Source organism: Siphateles boraxobius, unplaced genomic scaffold, assembly GCF_051911475.1.
Source record: "Siphateles boraxobius isolate OS27281-9 unplaced genomic scaffold, OSU_SipBor_1 22, whole genome shotgun sequence".
Lineage (NCBI taxonomy): Eukaryota > Metazoa > Chordata > Actinopteri > Cypriniformes > Leuciscidae > Siphateles > Siphateles boraxobius.
In genome coordinates, this window is record NW_027508833.1 from 8,461,313 (window position 1) to 8,481,610 (window position 20,298).

The following is a 20,298-nucleotide window of genomic DNA, read 5'->3' on the forward strand; positions in this document are numbered from 1 at the left end:
ATGTACCAGTGGTCACTCTGCCACATTTACAGCTGAAAAAAAGTAAACTAGGCACGTTTAACAAGATTTCATCTTTAATATGAATTAGTTTGTCTGAATTTTTCATATTTTTTTCTTGTATACTTTTAAGTTCCATTTATTTGGTGCTTTGTTCAATCTCAAACAATTATTTTATTTTTATTATTAAGATGTCTTCTCAAGAGTTAACTGTAATCTGAACAAACATTAAACTTTGCTGAAATTAAGCGCCCCGCTTTGCACTACACTGGAAGTGTTCTGTTTGCTCTGCTAAACTATAATTACTAAAACTAAAACTGAAACTAAATAAAATAAGAACTAAATAGAAATGTGTTTGCAAAATAAAAACTAAACTAAAACTAACAAAATCATTAATAAAACTAACTAAAACTAAACTTAAATTTAAAGCAAATTTGAAAACGATATTAAAATAAAAACTAATTTAAAAAAGCAAAACTATAATAACCTTGGAGGACACAACACTTAAAATATTCATAGAATGTTTTTATTATTGACATGATCTTTGATTATAATTCCATAGGAGCGTAGTATCTTCCAGAGGGTGTTTCGGGTGGACACTGTCGAATACCTTCCTGAAGTCTATGAAGTTGATGTAGAGGGGCGTATTCCATTCCAGGCACTGCTCTATGATGTTACGCAGAGCAAATATCTGGTCCATACATCCTCTTCCTTTCCTGAAGCCTGCTTGCTCCTGTCTAATCCTGGTGTCAATGGCTGTCTCCATCCGGTTGAGATGGACTTTGCAGAACACCTTGCTTGGGATAGACAGAAAAGTGATTCCATGCCAGTTGGTGCAGTTCTTAATGTTGCCTTTCTTGGGGACTTTGACAATAAGACCTTAGGACCAGTCTTCAGGCATGGTGTTACTGTTCCAAATGTTTTGGAATAGGTCCGTTAGCACTCGTGTTGATGTTGGAATGTCAACCTTGAGCATCTCAGCATGAATAGCATCGATGAGACCCTTTTGTCATGTCTAGCACTCCTCTTCACCTCTCTGTCCTTGTTTTTATAGGACATCTTGGTTTTCTTGAGGAGTCGTTGGGACGCGGTGTTCGGCATTTTTGCCTTTAGCTGTTTTGCTCTCTTCGACTTTCAGCCAAGTGTTAGCGGATATCCATTCTCTGGCCCCTTTCTGTTTGAAGCCCAGGACTTTTTGTGCTGTTTCAGAGTATATGTTTTGATACCATTCCATTTGCTGTTTATAGTGGGTTCTTCTTCCATTTCAGAGGAAGCCTCTGGCGTGCTGAAACGGTTTCTGAGTTCCAACACAAAACTCCTTGTTTTTCTTTGGGTACTGGAGTTTTGCAATGTCCAGTTTCCTCTGCCAATGTCCTTGTGGGATTGACTTCTTCAACTTGAGTTTAATGGTGGCAGCGATTAGGTAGTGGTCACTATAGGCATCTGCACCCCGGTAAGCTCTAACATCTTGCCCCTGCGCCATTTACCATTAATGATGATGTGGTCGATTTGCTTACCATCAGGTGACTGCCATGTGAGCTTCTTGCGTTCGCTGCTCCTCATTTTAATATTTATTTATACGGTCTCATAATCTAAACGCTGCCTCAGCAAACGCGAGATTCGAGCCGTTACAATATATTTGGCTTTCATCCCTCGAGAAGAAAGTCAACACGTGCGAGTCTGAAACATCTGACAGCGCACCGATGTACGCGTCGAGACATTTCTCAATGAACACTGCAGCACCCTCAGGAGCTGACTGTGGATAGAGGACACCATGCCTCTGGTTCAATGAGCCCTCACGGCCAAAGGTGAAGGCAAACTACGCAACTGATAGGCCATAGAGATAGCCTCGCACCCAAACAGTATTATTTCACAGATCGCGTGTGTCCCTTTTATTGCAGACCCATAATCTACGCGCTTCCAAGGGAAACGCGAGATTCGAGTCGTTCACAATATATTTGGCTTTCCTCTCTCAAGAAGAAAGTCAATGGGCGCGAGGCTGAAACACCCAAAAACGCATGGCTGTGCGCGTTCAGATATTTCTCAATGAACACAGCCAGCAACCGAGCGGACTGTGCATGCCTCGCACCCACACAGAACCTTTATTGCAGAGTAGGCCCGTAATCTACGCGCTGCCTCGGCAAAAAACGAGATCCGAGCCACTAGATTCGGTATTGCAATGCAGACCTTTAACTGCTGCCTCGGCAACGCGAGATCCCAGCCACAGAATCTTTATCGCAGAGTAGACCCTTAATCTACGCGCTGCCTCGGCACGCGAGATCTGAGCCACTAGATTCTGCATTGCAATGCAGACCTTTAATCTATCTGCTGCCTCGGCAACGCGTTACATACGCAACCGAGACGTTCTGCTGTATTCTGCTATAAATTCTGTTAATAAAGCATTATATTAATAAATGTGACTTGACTTGTTTTCTTGGAAAAAGCAACATCAAATTCCACGTAAAACAAAATCGGGCCTGTTGCTTGCTGAAATACTCAATACCTCTCCCAACATCCAAATACTGTTTTTAAATATGATTTCATATTTTCCTTGCATGTAGAACCGCTTGTACTTGTAAATGCTAAACAGTCACTGCAACTTCACAGTGGACATTGTTGATACTAGATTTTTCTGTGTATCTGTACAACATATTTCTGGACAGAATTTGAACTGCTGTGTTCCATCAGTCACAGATACAGAATTAAAACAAAAACTGTAATGAAATAAAGGCTGTCAAACTAAAAAAAAAAAGTCCACACAACTGTACAATATTTTTGTGCGTGTCAAATCTTATTTGCCTTTGCGTTCAATTAAGCCACTCCACATCAAGATGAATCATACAGTGTTTGACGTCACACATAACTGGTCCTCAATTATGCATTTTTTAAATATACTTTATTCATTTCACAACTAATATTTCCTGACACTTTAAGTTTTTAATGCTGATGCATTCAGTTGGATTTGACTCAGAAAATCTCTGTCAGGAAATGAAATGGTCTGTTCACCAGAGATATGTGTATAAATGTATAAAGGCAGAACAGCACAATGTTGTGCCCTGAATAGCATCAGTGCTGACTTTGAGCTGGTGAGAGACTGCAGCATAGATGGACGTTCAGTAATCTGTGTTTTTTGGGACTGTCAGCCGGAGCTGTGGAGTTTATGTGAGCGCGCAGCGAGACGAGCGCATGACTCAGCAGCTTCACAGAAGGGATGAGTCAAGGAAATACAGACACTGACATGCTGCATTATGGGGATGTGATCAGGCCTCTAAAAGCATACTTTTTTAAGGTTATGGCATGAAAGAAAGAAAGTGAAGCAAGAGATAACTTAGAAGTATGTTTTAGTATCTCAGTCTCACAAAAAACCTGTCAAGAACAAAGTGTCCCATCAATTAAATAAAGATAAAATAAATCACTATAGGAATATTTGCTTAGAAAAGTCCCTAAATTAAGATCCTTCAAAGGCATTACATTATTGATTTATAAGTGTCATGACTTTTAAGCACATTTTCCTGTCAAGTATTACTTTTGCTAACTACTCCTGTCCTCTCATTTCACCCTTCATCATAATGTCATTTTAATGTAGAAATTATAAGACAGGAAGTACAGTGAGCCATTATTGTAAAATAAACCAGACTGGCTGACTTTATCCTGCTTATTACATGCTTACCAAAATAAATGTATATGAAATATTGACTTAAAGTGTAACCGTGGCGAGGAGGACGAGGCCGAGGGCCGTGGGAGAATGGCACGAGGCCGGTGGCGTGATTACTGATGAGTGACACCTGCGCGACGCACCGGTATCGTGTCTCCCACGAAGGAGTGTAAGCATAAAAGGTGGAGCGACGACAGAGGAGATAGGGAGACGAACAGGCCTGGTTTTATGTTGTGTTGTGTCCGTGAGGGCCTGCTGGCTTATACTTTTGTTTTTGTAATTGTTTTATTTGATTAAAAATGTTAAATGTTTGCCTAAATCTCACCTCCTTCTTCCCATAACATCTGAACCTTGCTACAGTAACCAAAGCTCATTTTCGCATAGTAAAATAATTTGGTAAAACTTTACAATAAGGGTTATTAGTTAACATTAGTTAATGTATAAACTAACATGAACTAACAATGTGCAATACATTTGTTACAGTATATTTTCAACTTTGTTAATGTAAGTAATGTAAAAATACAGCTGTTCATTGTTCATCCATGTTAGTTCACAGTGCATCAACAGTAATGTTAACAAATACAACCTTTGATTTAAATAACCTATTGGTTAATGTTGAAATTAATATTAACTAAGATTAATAAATGTTAAAGAAGTGTTCATTCTTAGTTAATGTTGACTAAGGTAGTTAATTAATGTTAACTAATTAACCTTTTTGTAAAGTGTTACCAAATTATTTTATTCTGCGAAAATGAGCTTTGGTTACACTTTATTTTTTAAGTTGTCATTCTTACAATGTAACTATACATTTAAGTACTGAGTGATATTAATTAACATAATGTACTTACTATAGCGTTAGGGTAGGATTAGGGTTTGGTTGACGGTTAGTTGCATGCAATTGTGCATAATTTCCTGTTATTACAATGGTAACACATGTAACATATGTAACAAGGACACTGTAAAATAAAGTGTTACCGGAGGTTTTTTGTGTTTTTCCCTTCTCTGTTTCTTTTGTTTATTTAGAGTCATAAATGTTTCACCAGTGATTTCACGGTCTGTTTCATACTTGGCTCTTTCTAACATGTCTACCAATGTCATAAAACTCAAGTTATAGTCAGTTTGTTTGTTTAAAAATGTAAAAGCGTATGTTATGTGGAAAAGTGTAGTTGAGTCAATCTTTCCTGCCTTATAGAGACATACAGGATACATGATTCCTGTGGCTGTTTTCAAGTGTGGTCATTGAAAAATTGTCTGAATATTTCATTTATATTCATGTATTCAATTTTAAAGTAAGGTATACGATATTTGTAAATTTTAAACATTTACCTCAAGATAATCATAATTTTCCAAAGGGAAGCAATGAAAATGACAAAAGCGAGTGATTTTCTCTAAAATATTCACAGCAGTTGTGACACAGATGTGTGCAGGGTCCTCGAGGGAAATCCAGGCATGTAAATAATCATATGGATTAAAGGATATATGTATAGAAAGAGGGGAGTGTGTGAAAGGCATTCAGAGGGTTAGCGTGTTATTTTACCGTGGGGCTGAACTCTTGTACTGATGCAGGAGATTGATCGCTCTGCGCTGTGGTGCGGCCTGAATAAATTCTAGCCTGAAGTGCCGGGGAGGAGGAAGGCCTGATGGGAAATGAATCACACCATAAAACACAATCCAATACCAGAGGAGGAACTGTGTTCAGCACCTTAAACTGCCGTGCCAAACTGGACACCAATTAGTGTTCATCTGAGGAAACAATTCATCCTGCTCTGATCATTTCTTGGATTATCTCAGCTCCATTAACAGATACAACCTTTGGTTTTAAAAACACATTAGTAAATTATCAAATTAACATTAACTATGATAAATAAATGCTTTAGAAGTATTTTGGGTAGCACTTTACAATAAGGTTCATTAGTTAACATTAGTTAATGTATTAACTAACATGAACTAACAATGAACTAACATTGGTTACAGTATTTATTAATCTTTGTTAATGTTAGTTAATAAAAATACAGCTGTTCATTGTTTGTTCACAGTATATTAACTAATGTTAATACAAATACAACCTTTGATTTTAATAATGTATTAGTACATTCTGAAATTAATATTAACTAAGATTAATAAATGCTGTATAAGTATTGTTCATTCTTAGTTCATGTTAACTAAGGTAGTTTACCAATGTTAACTAATGAACCTTATTGTAAAGTGTTACCAAATGTTTCCATGTTAGATAATGTGATCCCACTTTATATTAACCTTAACCCACCTTTTAACCCTAAGGCCTGGGTTCAAAGACAGGGCTTAGATTAAACCTGTATTAAACCTTAGTTTAATTAGGACATTTAAGTAGCTTTTATAAATGGACCTTAGAAATAAAACATTACTGGTGTGCATCTTCACTGTAAAAATGTGTATGATTCATAAGTTATGACAACATTATGTTTTTACATTGATTTATCAAAATATGTTATTCCATTTTCAAGTTATACAAGATTCAACAAATTTTTTGTGACTCAAGTCAGTTTAATGTAATTTCATTTTAAATGACTTAAACACCCAAGTTTGTACTTAAAAATTTAAGGCAGCAATTTTTTATTTTATGTTTTATGTATATTTTACAGTGTTGAAACAAAACAATGACTGACATATTTTAACATTTGTCATTGCAAGTTTCTTTCAGTTAAAACAGCTCAAACATGAATTTTAGTCAGGGACTAGACTTAACCCTTGTCTGTGAATCCAGGGGTAAAATTGCTACTAAAATGTTTTGCCAGGAAACATAAAAATTTGCATGCAACATCGTTGTATTAAAGCTAAAAAAAACAATTTGTTTTGAATCAATATAAGTGAATTCATAAGTGAATAAATTTTAAGAGTAACATCAAATGGTTGTTGTGCATTTTCAATTTGCAGTTTTCAGAATCTCAATAAAAGGCAAATCTTGATTGTATGGTGCACATTCAGTAGCAGCACATTTTACACACAAACGCGCCCTTCACTGATGCATGGAGTCACACCTAGCGTCTCCTCTCACACCCCTGCAGCGCTGCAGAGGACATCCCCGCTCCCTCTGCAGATGTTCTTCACTGTCATGTGACCGAGAGAGAGAGAGAGAGAGAGAGAGAGAGAGAGAGAGAGAGAGAGAGAGAGAGAGAGAGAGAGAGAGACCAGCTTGCAGCCAGTTGAGACACACAGAGCTCAGTCCATCAGAACACCACAACCTTTGTGAAGCAGTGACAGAGGTCAAGATGAATTTATGAGGAAATATTGGCTCCTTTCGGTAATTCTGATATGAGGACCTCAATCCAGACTCAATTAAAGATTATTGGAGTATGTTTTACAAGTGTGAATCCTTAAAGTATGTCTTCTCCAATTGAAACGATCTCCAAATTTTTATTTTTGGCCCTTTAAGGCAGGCATTTAATATGCAGTCAAACCAAAAATTATTCAGACACCAGATATAATATTTGATATTTTTTTGGGTACAGGACACTATAGTTCATTTATGTAAATTACGATAGCAAAATAAAGTAAACTGTGACATATTATACCCAAAAATTATTCATACAGTGGACAACTAGTAAAATGTATACAAATTTGGGACCAATAATTATTCAGACACTTTGACCTGATCATGTTTTGCTGAAGTGTGTTTAATTTAATTGCTAATTCGACCTTTATACACCACAGACTGAACAAAATTAAGCATTGCTTGGTAATTTGTTGAGCTAAACTGGTATTATCTAATTGTGTAGTTAAATTTAACAGCTGACAGATATTCAACATAATTCATCTGTGAGACAATCTGAACAGAAGGATGGACAAAACCAGTGAAATATCAACTGATCTGATAACTCTGAGTTCTGAAACATCTGACAGCGCACCGATGTACGCGTCGAGACCATATTACCATTTTCTAAACAATAGTGAATAAACTGTGATAATGTGAGAAATGTTGAAGGTGTCTGAATAAATTGTGGTTTGACGTATAGAATAGATGTTAATCTCAAAAAACCATTTGAAGGTTGAAAACTGTGTCATTGCTACAGACAGAGCCTCATTGTATGCAATACGGGTCATGCGCAACAAAATGTAGTTCTCTGTAAAACAGGTTGCATCGCTTCTGGTTCAGGTCTTCTGTACATGCAAAGTTTTGCTCAAGATGCCTTTAAACGAGCTACCGAATATGAGCATAATCAATGCGGGTTGACATATCAAAGTTTTTTTATTTATATAAAATAAAATGCCAACAATAAATGAGCAAAATAACATTCGTGGTCGTGGATATGGCTCAATATCAGCAAGACAGTGATTAGGCTTTAGGAATGAGGCTGCAGGTAAACACAGCACGCTGATATAGAGTCGCTTCATTGAAGCTTATTGTATTATGTAGAGTATTATGAGAGAGAGATCAACTAAGAGATTGTTTTACCTTCATCTGATAAAGCATTTAGCCTATTCTTTCGGCCAGTCTTATATTTATAATAAAAAAAATCATGAATATCCGCTGAGGAAAGCGATATCATTGTCTTAGTATCGTTTTAACAGTTAATATTTACATTTGTTACATATAAAAGTCTTTGCTTCTGACTCACTCATAAAGACAGCCTTTGCTGCCATCTAATGGTGTAATAATGTAACTTACACTGAAGTCGAAATCAATCACTAATGGATCCTTTCTCAATACCAAATATGGAATATTATTTATTTAATATAAAATATTATTTATTGAACAATAATATTTAAATTAATAATAAAAGCCATAATAAAGGTATACATTTTTACAATAGGAAACACACTCAAGCAAACAATTCAGTCAAAAGTACAAAACCAGCGCTCAAGTTATTAGGCTACAGGGTTTAAGTTAAATAAAAAATAAAAAATTATGAAACTTAACGTTGCCTTTACCCAAATCGATTTGCTTTGGAACAAGTAATAGATTAATAAATGAAATAAAATGTTTAACCACTATCTACATAACAGCCAGTGGCTCGAAATAAAGCTGTTCTCGATGGGTACATGAACGCTGAATGTCCACTAAACAACTAAAAAAACTCTTAAAACTACATTCCGTGACACAATAACAGTAGTAGGCCTAGGCCTATTTATTAAAATATAGTGTGTTTGCTCTTCACTGTGAGAAATACTGCCAGTATAGATCCATCAGAAACAAGTCATACGAATTGTGAAACGGTTTCTGTGTGATATTAGTAGAATATCGCATTGCTGGAAAAGACTCTCAGCCAATCAGATTCGATATCTCTGACAGTTCATACTGTTTTTCATACAGTTTTCCTGCCTGTTCATATAACTAACTTACATTCATGTATTTAAATATCTCTCTCAACATTATTACAGATGACAGCCAGTGGTTTTAGGGGCATCATATTTTGACATTAAAAGATTACAACCTCTACAATTTGTAGTCTTTTTATGTTTTGGGGTCAATAGGACAAACATTCATGTTGCATTTTTTGTGACAGCATATAATGAACCAACCCCAGTCTCTAATCCACATGAAAACAGATTTCAACTGTTGACAAACTCATAATAAACATAAAGATGACAAAATACCAGGTGTCTTCTCTCAGATGTGGCACAACATAAACTCTTATAATTCTTATATTTATTTATACTTCTTATTTCTTTACATCTTTAGCCATTTTCGTTTCCAGTTGCGATTAGCACTTTCTTTTTTCCACATACTCAGTCTGTTTGGCCGGCTCTAATCTTGTTAGACAGAGAACAGCTTTTTTAGTGATTAGGGTTGGTCATCCAGTGAATTTTATTGGCTGACAAATGGTGCGTATCTTATACATTTATCAGGAACAATTGGTCTGGCTACGAGGGCACCTGTCAGCAGGGATAATAGAGAGAGAGAGAGAGAGAGAGAGAGAGAGAGAGAGAGAGAGAGAGAGAGAGAGAGGGAGAGGGAGAGGGAGAGGGAGAGAGAGAGAGAGGGAGAGGGAGAGAGAGAGAGAGAGAGAGAGAGAGAGAGAGAGAGAGAGAGAGAGAAAGAGAAAGAGTAAGGGAAAGAGAAAGAGAAAGAGAGAGAGATTGCTCGGCTTGACAACAAATTACATATAACATAAAAGGAAATTATTGATTTGTCCATTCAGCGGCCTTTAATAAGAAACTCTAATAGGAATCAGCTTAATTCTCAGTATTACGTGTTAATTACAGCATTAGTGTGCATCTTTTAGCAGTCATTATGTGCATTATGGGATTTAATTCCTCAGATGAAGATACGCTCTGCTTTAGCAATAAAGAACCACAACAGTCAATAGATCTAATCTATAAATAACCTATTTCACTCTGTGTGTGTGTGTGTGTGTGTGTGTGTGTGTGTGTGTGTGTGTGTGTGTGTGTGTGTGTGTGTGTGTGTGTGTGTGTGTGTGTGTGTGTAAGCTCTCATAATAATTGCTTTCATCGCACTAGAGTCACATGTGGCTAGGTTAAGCCGTGAAGCTGTGATCCAGGACGGATTCATAATGAAAATGTGTTTCCATCGTGCTCTGACAAGGATAAAACATCAACTAAACAACTTTGTGTTGTATATATTTTGTGACCTTTGGCTTATTTGGATTAAAGTGCTATCATACTATGTGTCAGTCATTTTTGGGGTATTTTTACAAAACCTTTTCTCATTAAAACCACTGAGTACACTCTTACAAATAAAGGTTCCAGTGATGCCAGTGGTTCCATTTCGGGGCAATACCACAGAAAAAACACAATTTTTGAAGTACCATTTTTTCTTAGTGCAAAGAATATTTTAAAAATCTACCATTTGAGCAATGGAAAGGTTCCAAAAGGGTTCTGTTCACAGGCATACATACAGAAGAACCACTGGTAACACTTTGTAAAAACTGCATGCTATTGATCATTAGTTAAGCATTAATAAACAGTTAATTCATCATTTATAAAGCAGTAATAGACATTAGTAAGTAGTTTATAAATACAACTATAAATGCTTTATTCTTGATTAATACGCATATCTGTAATGTGTTTAATAATTATATTTTCATACTTTATTAATGATCAATTTATCAATTGTAAATTAAGTATTGCATTATTTACAAACCAGTTACTTAGATGTCAAATAGAAAGTGTAAGTAAATGATTAATAAAATATTTAAATGTACATTCATAGATCTTATTATTCAGACATTTAGTAATAGTTACTTATTGTGTTAATACATGCTTTATTAACGTGTATTTCAACTGTAATTCAGGTAGTTCTAAAACATTTAGTAGATGTCAGTTAACAATTTTGTGAGGACTATTTATGCCTTGTAAACCATTTACAAAGGAGATTTAAAGACTCAGTTATCTTCTAAACAGAAAAAGGACACAAACACAACATAGTGATACAGAACAGAAATATTTTAGATGTATGAATGTACATTTAAATAGTTTATTAATCATTTACTTACACATTCTAAGTGATCTTATGAACCACTGACAACTCTTAAATGACTGGTTTGTAAATAATGCAATATTTAATTTAGAAATTATAAATTAATCATTAATAAAGTATGAAAATACTATTATTAAACACATTATAGATATGCTTATAAATCAAGAATAAAGCATTTATAGCTGTAATCATAAAATTAATGTCTAATAATGCTTTATAAACGATGAATTAACTGTTTACCAATGCTTAACTAATGATTAATTACGTGCAGTTATTATAAAGTGTTACCGAACCACTTTTGGTGCCTTAAAGATCCTTTCAGTGAACAGTTCTTAATGTATCTATTTAACTCTTAAAAATAAAAGTTCTTTATGTGCATCGACAGTTCCATAAAGAACCTTTAACATCCATGGAACCTTTTATTGCACAAATGGTTCTTTATAGCAGAAAAAGGTTCTTTAGATTTTTAAAGTGTTCTTCACACTAAGAAAAAATGGTTATTTTAAGAACGGTTCGTTGGGGAACCAAATATGGTTCTTCTAATAGCATCACTATGGAAACCCCATTTCGGAACCTTTATTTTTATAGATAGTGTGAAGAATATTTTAATAATCTAAAGAACCTTTTTCTGCTATACAGAATCTTTTGTCCATTTAAAAGGTCCCATACATTTGAAAGGCTCTTCATTGAACCATTGTTGCCAATAAATAAGCTTTATTTTTAAGTGTGGGAGGAAAAGTTTAACAGTTTAAATAATAACAACAACATTTAAGAAGGAACATAAACAAAAGTACATTGTAATATTTGATTACATGTTCATGTTATAATGTACAATAACTGCAGTTTGTTTTATACATGCAAAATTCATAATATCTCATAATAAACAGAAATATGCAGAAAACTGAGAGGTTTATGTGCTGATTTGCAAGGAATAAAATGCTAGTAAAAATACTAGTCATGACTTCAAGATCTTTTAAAATTGTACTTGTCCCAATGATGATCACAAAAACAGAAAATGTTTTTCATTGATTAACAAATGACGGTCATGTATTTTAAATGATTAATTTATTTTTATTGATAGCTCTTTGTGTTTACTTTGGAAATCTATCAACATCAAATGAATTACACAATACTTTAATGACACTATTATACACTTCTGATATATGGACCCCATCGCCCCATTTAACAGTCGTTAGATGAGATCATTTTTTGACAGTTGTGCTACTCTTCTGTATCCAAACTAACACACACACACACACACACACACACACACACACACACACACACACACACACACGGACGAGATTTCCCATGGCTGTGTTCAGAGATGTGCAGGTGAGAGCAGTTGTGCATTGCAGAGTTTCTGCGCAGCCCTTCCAGGACACTGCAGCTCAGTGAAATCTCAGAGGGGCGGCTCAGTGTGTGTGTGTGTGTGTGTGTGTGTGTGTGTGTGTGTGTGTGTGTGTGTGTGTGTGTGTGTGTGTGTGTGTGTGTGTGTGTGTGTGTGTGTGTGTGTGTGTGTGTGTGTGTGTGTGTGTGTGTGTGTGTGTGTGTGTGTGTGTGTGTGTGTGTGTGTGCGTGTTTGCGGCAAGAAAACAAAAGATCAGGCCCATCATTATATCACCATCTTTGTAAAGAAGTGGATTTAATTCACAGTATATCACCCATCTTCATTTCATTCAGTTTTACACATCCTCAAAACCACAAGGGCTGGAGGCTTAGAACGGAACAGCCTGGCGTTTTCAGCGTTCACTACATGCAAGGCCCTTTTTATCAATATGCAAATCGATCAAGATAAAATTACAATGAGACTTTATATGTGACATTACACGTTCATAACGTCGTTGGCTTTCAGGTGGCGAAAGCTCCAGGGAGAATCTTTCAGACGACGGCTCCTAAAAAAAAAGATCCAAATAACACCCTTACAAACTGCTGGATTTCTCTTGGTTTTTGCACCTGAAGTAATGGCATCCCATGCTAAGGTTTTTTTGTCATCTCAGGCCTGATAAATGAACAAGACATTTTTAGTTGGTTTTAACTCAGCAAAAGGCAGCAGCAGTGGAGATCTCAGCGTGCGCAATGCATCTCAAGTGTCCTTCTGTCTGTCGGTCGACCAAGCCTCATGATGTATTACACATCACAGCATGCAGAATTACATTCATACATAACCCAATCATTTTGTCATTTAGGAGGAGCTGTAAAAACACAACGTTGGCTCTTGCAGAAAATGCACGGGGAGGATGAGAGATGGGGAGGGAGGGAGACTGCAGTATAAGGCAAGAAAGATACCAGTTCATGTTTTATTAAAGCTTTGCTCTTTCAGGTCCAGTACAGTCCGTTTTAGATTGCTCTGGTCTTTCATTTCTCCACAAAGTTGTACAAATCTCAGAGGAGTCCTGGAATGCTTATCCAAGAGGAGAGAGGGATAACTGAGAGAAAAGGGAAGATTGCACCGTACGACACCGAAATGGCCGTCCTCCCGAGAGCCAAGCCGAAACTGTCCTTTGTCCTCAGTGACCTTCCAGACATGTAACATTCCCTCGTGTCAGTTCTCAAGCGTCGGGAGGCATCGGTGTGTATCAAGACTCCAGCAAATGCCGCATAGATTTCATCCCCGAGCTCATATTGTCCAGATTCTTTTGAATATAAGTTCTTAAAACATGCAATGCTTTCCCTTCAAGCTCAGAAATGCAGAGAACGTCTCCTCTCTGTGCACGTATTTTGCTTGTCATAAATATATGGTGGCATAATCATAAATAATCATTCAAATGGAAACAGGAGAAAGAAAATGACATCTTAAAGTATTGTACCGGATTTTGTTTCTGAACAAGGCCTTGAAGCAGTTCCCAATGAAAGCACACGCTTGCTCAAACACGCTTGCATTGTCATGGAGTGTGGAAGAGATTCAGCAGGCGTGGGCTTTCCACTGCTACGTCAATCCCAAAAAAAACATCTATTCAAATATCGCTGGAACTGTTCGGTGAAAAACCAGCACCAGAGCAGAAAACTTTGCTGAGGAGTGTTTCATTTGTTAGCAAGAAAAGACGAGTGTCCTGTGTAGGAATAGACCAGTGCTTTATTTCCATCCGGCCGTTTCCCAAACGATAGAGAAGGAAGAATGCATTACTCTATTTTCAGTTCATTTACAACGAATACAGCTAAAGCAAGTCTGGACGCAATAAGCATAATTCAAGCAATAAATCTGCTTTATGGATATGGTTATATTCTTCAGAATAGATTTTATATGTATATATGCATATATTTATATACAAGTATGGCACTTGATTACACTTAAGCGCGAAAAAACACGTCACCAATGAAAGCAGAGGGCGCTTTGGTGTTGAAATTAAGGAGATCACAGATGTTAAGCGTTTGTAGCAGATTCAAACCTGCTCACACACACACAACAGCAAATCTGCAATGGAGTTAATCACATTAAGGTCTACGTTAAGGTCAATGGTGCAGTACAGGCAACCAAAAAGAAAGAAATCATAGCGTTTGATATATGAATGGTGTGTCAAGACTCTCCCGATGTGATATTATGTCAGCATCACGCTAACTTTTTAGTGCAAGACGTATTTACTCCCTTCAAGTACAGTAGAGCAGCTTCTTCGGTCACACTTCACATGTCAGTGTTCACGTCACATCAGTTGTTGCTCGTAGTTTATTCTAATAAATCATATAGCATGCATTGTGTGCAACACGGACAGTGCCATGTAAAGTGTCACCCGCAGCTTATAGAGAGGCAATACGCAGTCAGCTATCAGTGTTTGCTCTTTTTGTACGTCTCAGAGTACAAACGTTGCTAAAAAGTTGCATTATACAGTAGTGAACTGCTTTACAAACGTGTTTGTCGTCCACAGTTGTCAAGGAAGTCTTTAAAACAGTAACAAAAAAGTCCTACCCCGTGTTCTTGCAATTCATGAACCTTACATGGCGACGACGGCACTCGTCCACGTTCTCGATCTCGCGGCGCGCAGGCTTGGGTTTCTCGTCCGCGCGCTTAAACGTAGGCGGAGTCACTGGACTGAGTGCGGCCGAAATTGGGCATACTCATCCGGGGCAAATCCTTGTTCCGGATCTCGTAGATGGACTTTCTGCGGGCCCTCACGCCCCTCACGGCCGTTTTGATCTTCCTCCAGCCCAAGTGATTGAGCTCGGCCAGATTGAGAACCACGCAAAAGCCACTGACCGCAAACATGAAGACGAGGAACACGGTTTTCTCCGTGGGCCTGGACACGTAACACTCCACCTCCTTGATGCACGGGTACCGATCGCACTCGTACACGGCGGGCACGTTGAATCCATACAAGAAATACTGGCCCACCAGGAAGCCGATTTCCAGAGCGTTTCTGAACACCACCTGAATGATGTAAAACCTCGAGATGCCCTCCTGACGTCTCATTTTGGACTTGCCCGGTTTCTTGCCTGAGCTGGTCATCTCTTTCTCCTCCATGCAGTCGGGCTCGGGGTCTTTGGTGGAGTTCTCCGAGTTCTGAAGTACTCCGTTCACGATGGTGTTCTTGATCTTTTGGTTCTTGGCCTCTTCTCGTTTCAGGGAATCCTGCTCCTTATTATCCAGTGTGAGGAAGACAGTGGCGGTGGAATAGCGTCGCTCCTTTTGCTTGGCCGACTGATGGACTGAGTACGTGATGAAGCACAGACTCGGCGTGCAGACCATTATGATCTGAAAGACCCAATATCTGATGTGCGATATAGGGAACGCTTTGTCGTAACACGCCTGGTTGCAGCCCGGCTGTAAGGCGTTACATACAAACATGGTTTGCTCGTCATCATACACTGTCTCTCCCACTATAGCTACGATTAGGATCCGGAAGATCACCACCACAGTTAGTAGGATCCTAAAGAACAAGCACACAGAAACATAAATGTGTCAATATATATGAGCGCTTGAGTTGTGGGGAGCTGAAACCTCAGCGCTTTATTTCAGCATCACTTCAACCTTCAGTGTAGCATCATATGCTGCATGCGGTTCATGCAGGTGTCACTTGGTTTGATCATGTATTTTTGTGAATTTAGGCACAGAACATCACACCACCCAACATGGCTTGAAATGAGATCGGCAACAAAATCAGCACAAATAAACAGGTTCACTAAAGTAAAGGGTGCTAAAAATGTGGTGCATTCTCTTTTTTATTTTACTGTCAGTTCAAATATTTTCCTTTATAATTTGCATATAGCATGCATTATGCAAATATGTTTCCCTTCATTTACAGTAGCCTATATTAATGAGTGTACAGTTGGCAAAAGGGTGGCTTTAAACAAAGCAATCTATGAATTAAAGAATATATCTATTAATTAGTGTGGGTACTATTAAGAGAGCTGTATAAATCGAGGCGCGTTCACAACCACGGAATGATGCATTCTGCCTCATTTCACTGTCGTTGAATAAGGGGATTTCTTACATATCCGTTTCATTTTATTTGATTTTCAACGGTATTTTAATAAGAGAAATCAGCGGTGACGCCTTGTTTGTGCACACCTGGCAATAAGCACAACATTTCGTTCAGACATAGCTTTAAACGAAGCAAAAATACGAAATACAAACAATATAACGTTGTGGATATAAGCCCGGTTCAGTGTCATTGAAACTAAAGGGAGCTATCCAGTGCTGAAACCAGTCGATTGGATATACTTGCTTCATATTTTCCATATAACGCAAATATTTTTTTGTTTCTCATCTTATTTAATACTGTATTTTAAGAGCGAAACAGGCGATTACGCCCGTTTACACGTATACAAAACCTCATTTGTTCCTCCAAACATGATGCAAAGCTTGAAACGCGCTGAATCTCGGCGTCAACCCAACAGATACACTGACATTAGCCCTTACCTTCCTATCATAGTGGAGTGCTGCTGGACAGCAGCCTCCAAGAGCCTCTCTAGTATGGTCCATTCCCCCATCGCTGCTCATTCGCAGACTCAGATCCAAATCCAGGGAAAAGCGTGGATATTTCCTCCTATTGTGCGCGGTTATCGGGAGAACGCATGGATGAGCTGCGCCAGCTGTGGCAGTGCTGATGCTGGAAGATGCCACACTTCTCCTCGCCTTCCAGTCTGGAATGGAGTCATGTGAGCCCTCCTATCTTCGATCTCCACATCAGATTGATGGTGTGGGTGGAGGGCGGCGGGTTTAATATGGCATCAGTGCCGTGGAGAGCCCTGCTGCGTCATATGGGCATTATCTCGAGCTGCGGATTTCATATGTGTGATGTTCATTAGCAGGGAATGAAGCAGCGATGGTGAACTCTGCACTCTGTCATGATGGGGAGAGCTCCTTTTTTTATTTGGGGGGGCTGAAGTCTCAATTATAGCCTACTTGTTGCTGTGTATTTTGAAAGACGACACAGCTGTTGGAGAGCAAATGTCCTTGAGTACAGTGAGGACCTTCAGCTCCGCCCTATTCACATGAAACATTGCTCGTGCTCTGGATACAGTGAGGTGAAAGTGTCAGCTGATTCTCGGTTTAAGTAAAGACACCTTTGGCCCCGCCCATCGAACGACCGTAGACATGCGCAGTTCCACCAAACCATCTCCCTTACAATATGACTATTTTAAGAGGCTACAGTAGCCCCAAAAAGTGTTTGTTCACTTTGATCAAAAAAACTAACCATATTTTCTGTTTTTATCTCTAACAAACAACAAAAAAGCTCATCTAAATGAAAAAAACTGGTTACACTTTAAATTACGGCCCAATTCTCACAATTAACTAACTATTAACTATGACTTTTGGCTCAATTAACTCCTAATTGATGCTTATTAATAATTAATAGGGTAGTTGTTAAGTTTAGGTATTGGGAAATAAATAATTAAGGGATGTAGAATATGGTCATGCAGAATAAGGAATTAATACGTGCTTTATAAGTAATAATGGTAACATTTTACAATAAGGTTCTTTAGTTAACATGAACTAAGAATGAACAATACTTCTTCAGCATTTATTAATCTTAGTTAATATTAATTTCAACACTCACTAATACGTTAATAAAATCAAAGGTTGTATTTGTTAACATTAGTTAATGCACTGTGAACTAACATGAACAAACAATGAATAGCTGTATTTTTATTAACTAACATTAACAAAGATCAATAAATACTATAACGAATGGATTGCTCATTGTTTGTTCATGTTAGTTCATACTAACTAATGAACCTTCTTGTAAAGTGTTATCGTAATAATAAACAGTTTATAGAATATGCATGCTAATAAACAACTAGTTAATAGGGAGAATTGAACCCTAAACTAAAGTGTTACCAAAAAAAAAATATATCAATCCTGGAAAGAATGCTTGAGATCTGTAAAATGAATGCCACTTGCTTTGATATGATACTTTCTGAAGACAGTATATCTGCTAATTTAATCAACTGGGGTTAGTTAAAAGGTTTTTGGTTAATCTAAAATATTTAAATACAAATTGTATATTGTAATCTTGGTGATAGCATCTGCAAAAAAGGCTTAATCAAAGTTTGTATCTGTGGCTTTCGAGATGGAGAATGACCTTCCATTAAAATGTAATATTTAATTAACTCATTGAGTGATTAGGAAAGATTACGCAGACCCCATGTTACAATGTCCTCAGTGAATCAGGTTCAAGTGAAGTCTGCGGTACACCTGACACCAAAAAGCATGAAAACAATAATGACTGTTTTCAAGCAGGTTTCCTAAGCACTCTCCCACCAGCCGCACAAACAAATAGTCCTGCCCTGATCTCACACCATTGGTTGTCTCAGTAGTTGAGATGTAGGCGCACTTAAACAGGGTCAAGGTCACTTTTCAGAAAATTAAACTACCAACATATTACAGTTCTTATAGTCTATGTTAAATTATATCAAAACTCAATGAAACGCAGTTATTTGTAATGGAGCGCTGATGGCTGAAAAACATTGATTTCATGGTCTATAATGAGGGTGCATGAAGAAAATGAATGTACAAAGCCAGCAATGGCCATGATGTGGTTGTCAGACCAGCTCAGACTTGAGGTTAAATTCTTCGTTACTAAAATAAAAATGTCAGGCTTCAATACCAGTCCCATTCTGACATCAGGAAGAAGGAGAGATGAACAGCTCAGCAAGAGAGAGAACAGGCCGCTCACTTCACGAATCTGTTGGGAATATTCAATGAAACATCTGACTTCACATAAAAAAATCGTGACAAACTAGATCAATAGGCTACTAACAAAACTATATATTACATTGATTTTCCCTCAATTTTTAGTTTTTTTATCAGGTGATCAGAGCTTAATGCTGACTGACATTGACTGGACTGTTAATTTACAGATGAGCTTTGCTCATATATCACTGTAGTACAACATACAACAAATACACCAAAATGTGCTGCTGAATAATACAGATGCACTAACAAAGTTTTGAATATTGATTTTTAAGACATGTTTAAGAGAATGGATATGAGAATCAATGCACACACAGTGAAGAGGGTTGTTCTGTGTGTGCTGTTCTGTGCCAGGGTTAAATGAGAAAAGCAGTGTTGGGTTTATCAGATGCTCAGATTTCCTCACATATGGCAGAAGCACAGCGAGGCATTTAGGCCTTTTTCCATTCTTGATCTCACACACAAATGAAATATTTACAGCCCAAGTCCAACCACGGCGCCTGTCAAACGTGCTTCTCCACCACATGCTGAGAGATGCCCTGTGTGTACAGACCAAACTCGAAATTAAAACCAGGCAATTTTGGCTGGTGAAGGTTCCCCTCAGGACTGCTGGGAGGGAAAGAGAGAGGGAGAAAGAGAGAAAGAGAGAGAGAAAGACACTGAGGGAGAGAGAAGCTGAGCACAGGCATGTAAAGTGGGTCTTGAGCGGTCAACACATTATTAACAATATAAAAAAACTATTTTTTTATTCATGGTTTATGAACAGATGATAGATAGATGGATGGATGGATGGATGGATGGATGGATGGATGGATGGATGGATGGATGGATGGATGGATGGATGGATGGATGGATGGATGGATGGATGGATGGATGGATGGATGGATGGATGGATGGATGGATAGATAGATAGATAGATAGATAGATAGATAGATAGATAGATAGATAGATAGATAGATAGATAGATAGATAGATGTGTCATCCTCCTCCTACAGAGGGCAGCACTGAATGACCTGCTGTATCTCTGAAGCTTCTCATGTTTCTCTGCATGGCTTTGCAGTTCCTCACGGAAGGCACGCACACTACACCACAGTCCAG

The 20,298-nt window shown here is 37.7% G+C and overlaps 1 protein-coding gene across 1 annotated transcript; it reads right to left on the reverse strand.

The window, feature by feature from the left end:
* Positions 1–12,684: 12,684 nt before the first annotated feature.
* LOC143746617 (gap junction delta-2 protein) lies at positions 12,685–17,533 on the reverse strand. The gene is made up of 2 exons (XM_077238552.1): positions 16,924–17,533; positions 12,685–15,931 (listed from the first exon to the last, which is right to left on the reverse strand). The coding sequence occupies exons 1-2, from the start codon at positions 16,992–16,994 to the stop codon at positions 15,073–15,075; spliced, it is 930 nt and encodes a 309-aa protein (XP_077094667.1). The 5' UTR covers positions 16,995–17,533; the 3' UTR covers positions 12,685–15,072.
* Positions 17,534–20,298: the final 2,765 nt, after the last annotated feature.

What these genes read in the sequence shown, in the direction of transcription:
- LOC143746617 (XM_077238552.1), bottom strand. Translation starts at nt 16,994, where the DNA reads ATGGGGGAATGGACCATACTAGAGAGGCTCTTGGAGGCTGCTGTCCAG. An exon ending in CACTCCACTATGATAGGAAG is followed by an intron (nt 15,932 to 16,923) that starts GTAAGGGCTAAT and finishes CTTGTTCTTTAG; the next exon opens with GATCCTACTAACTGTGGTGG.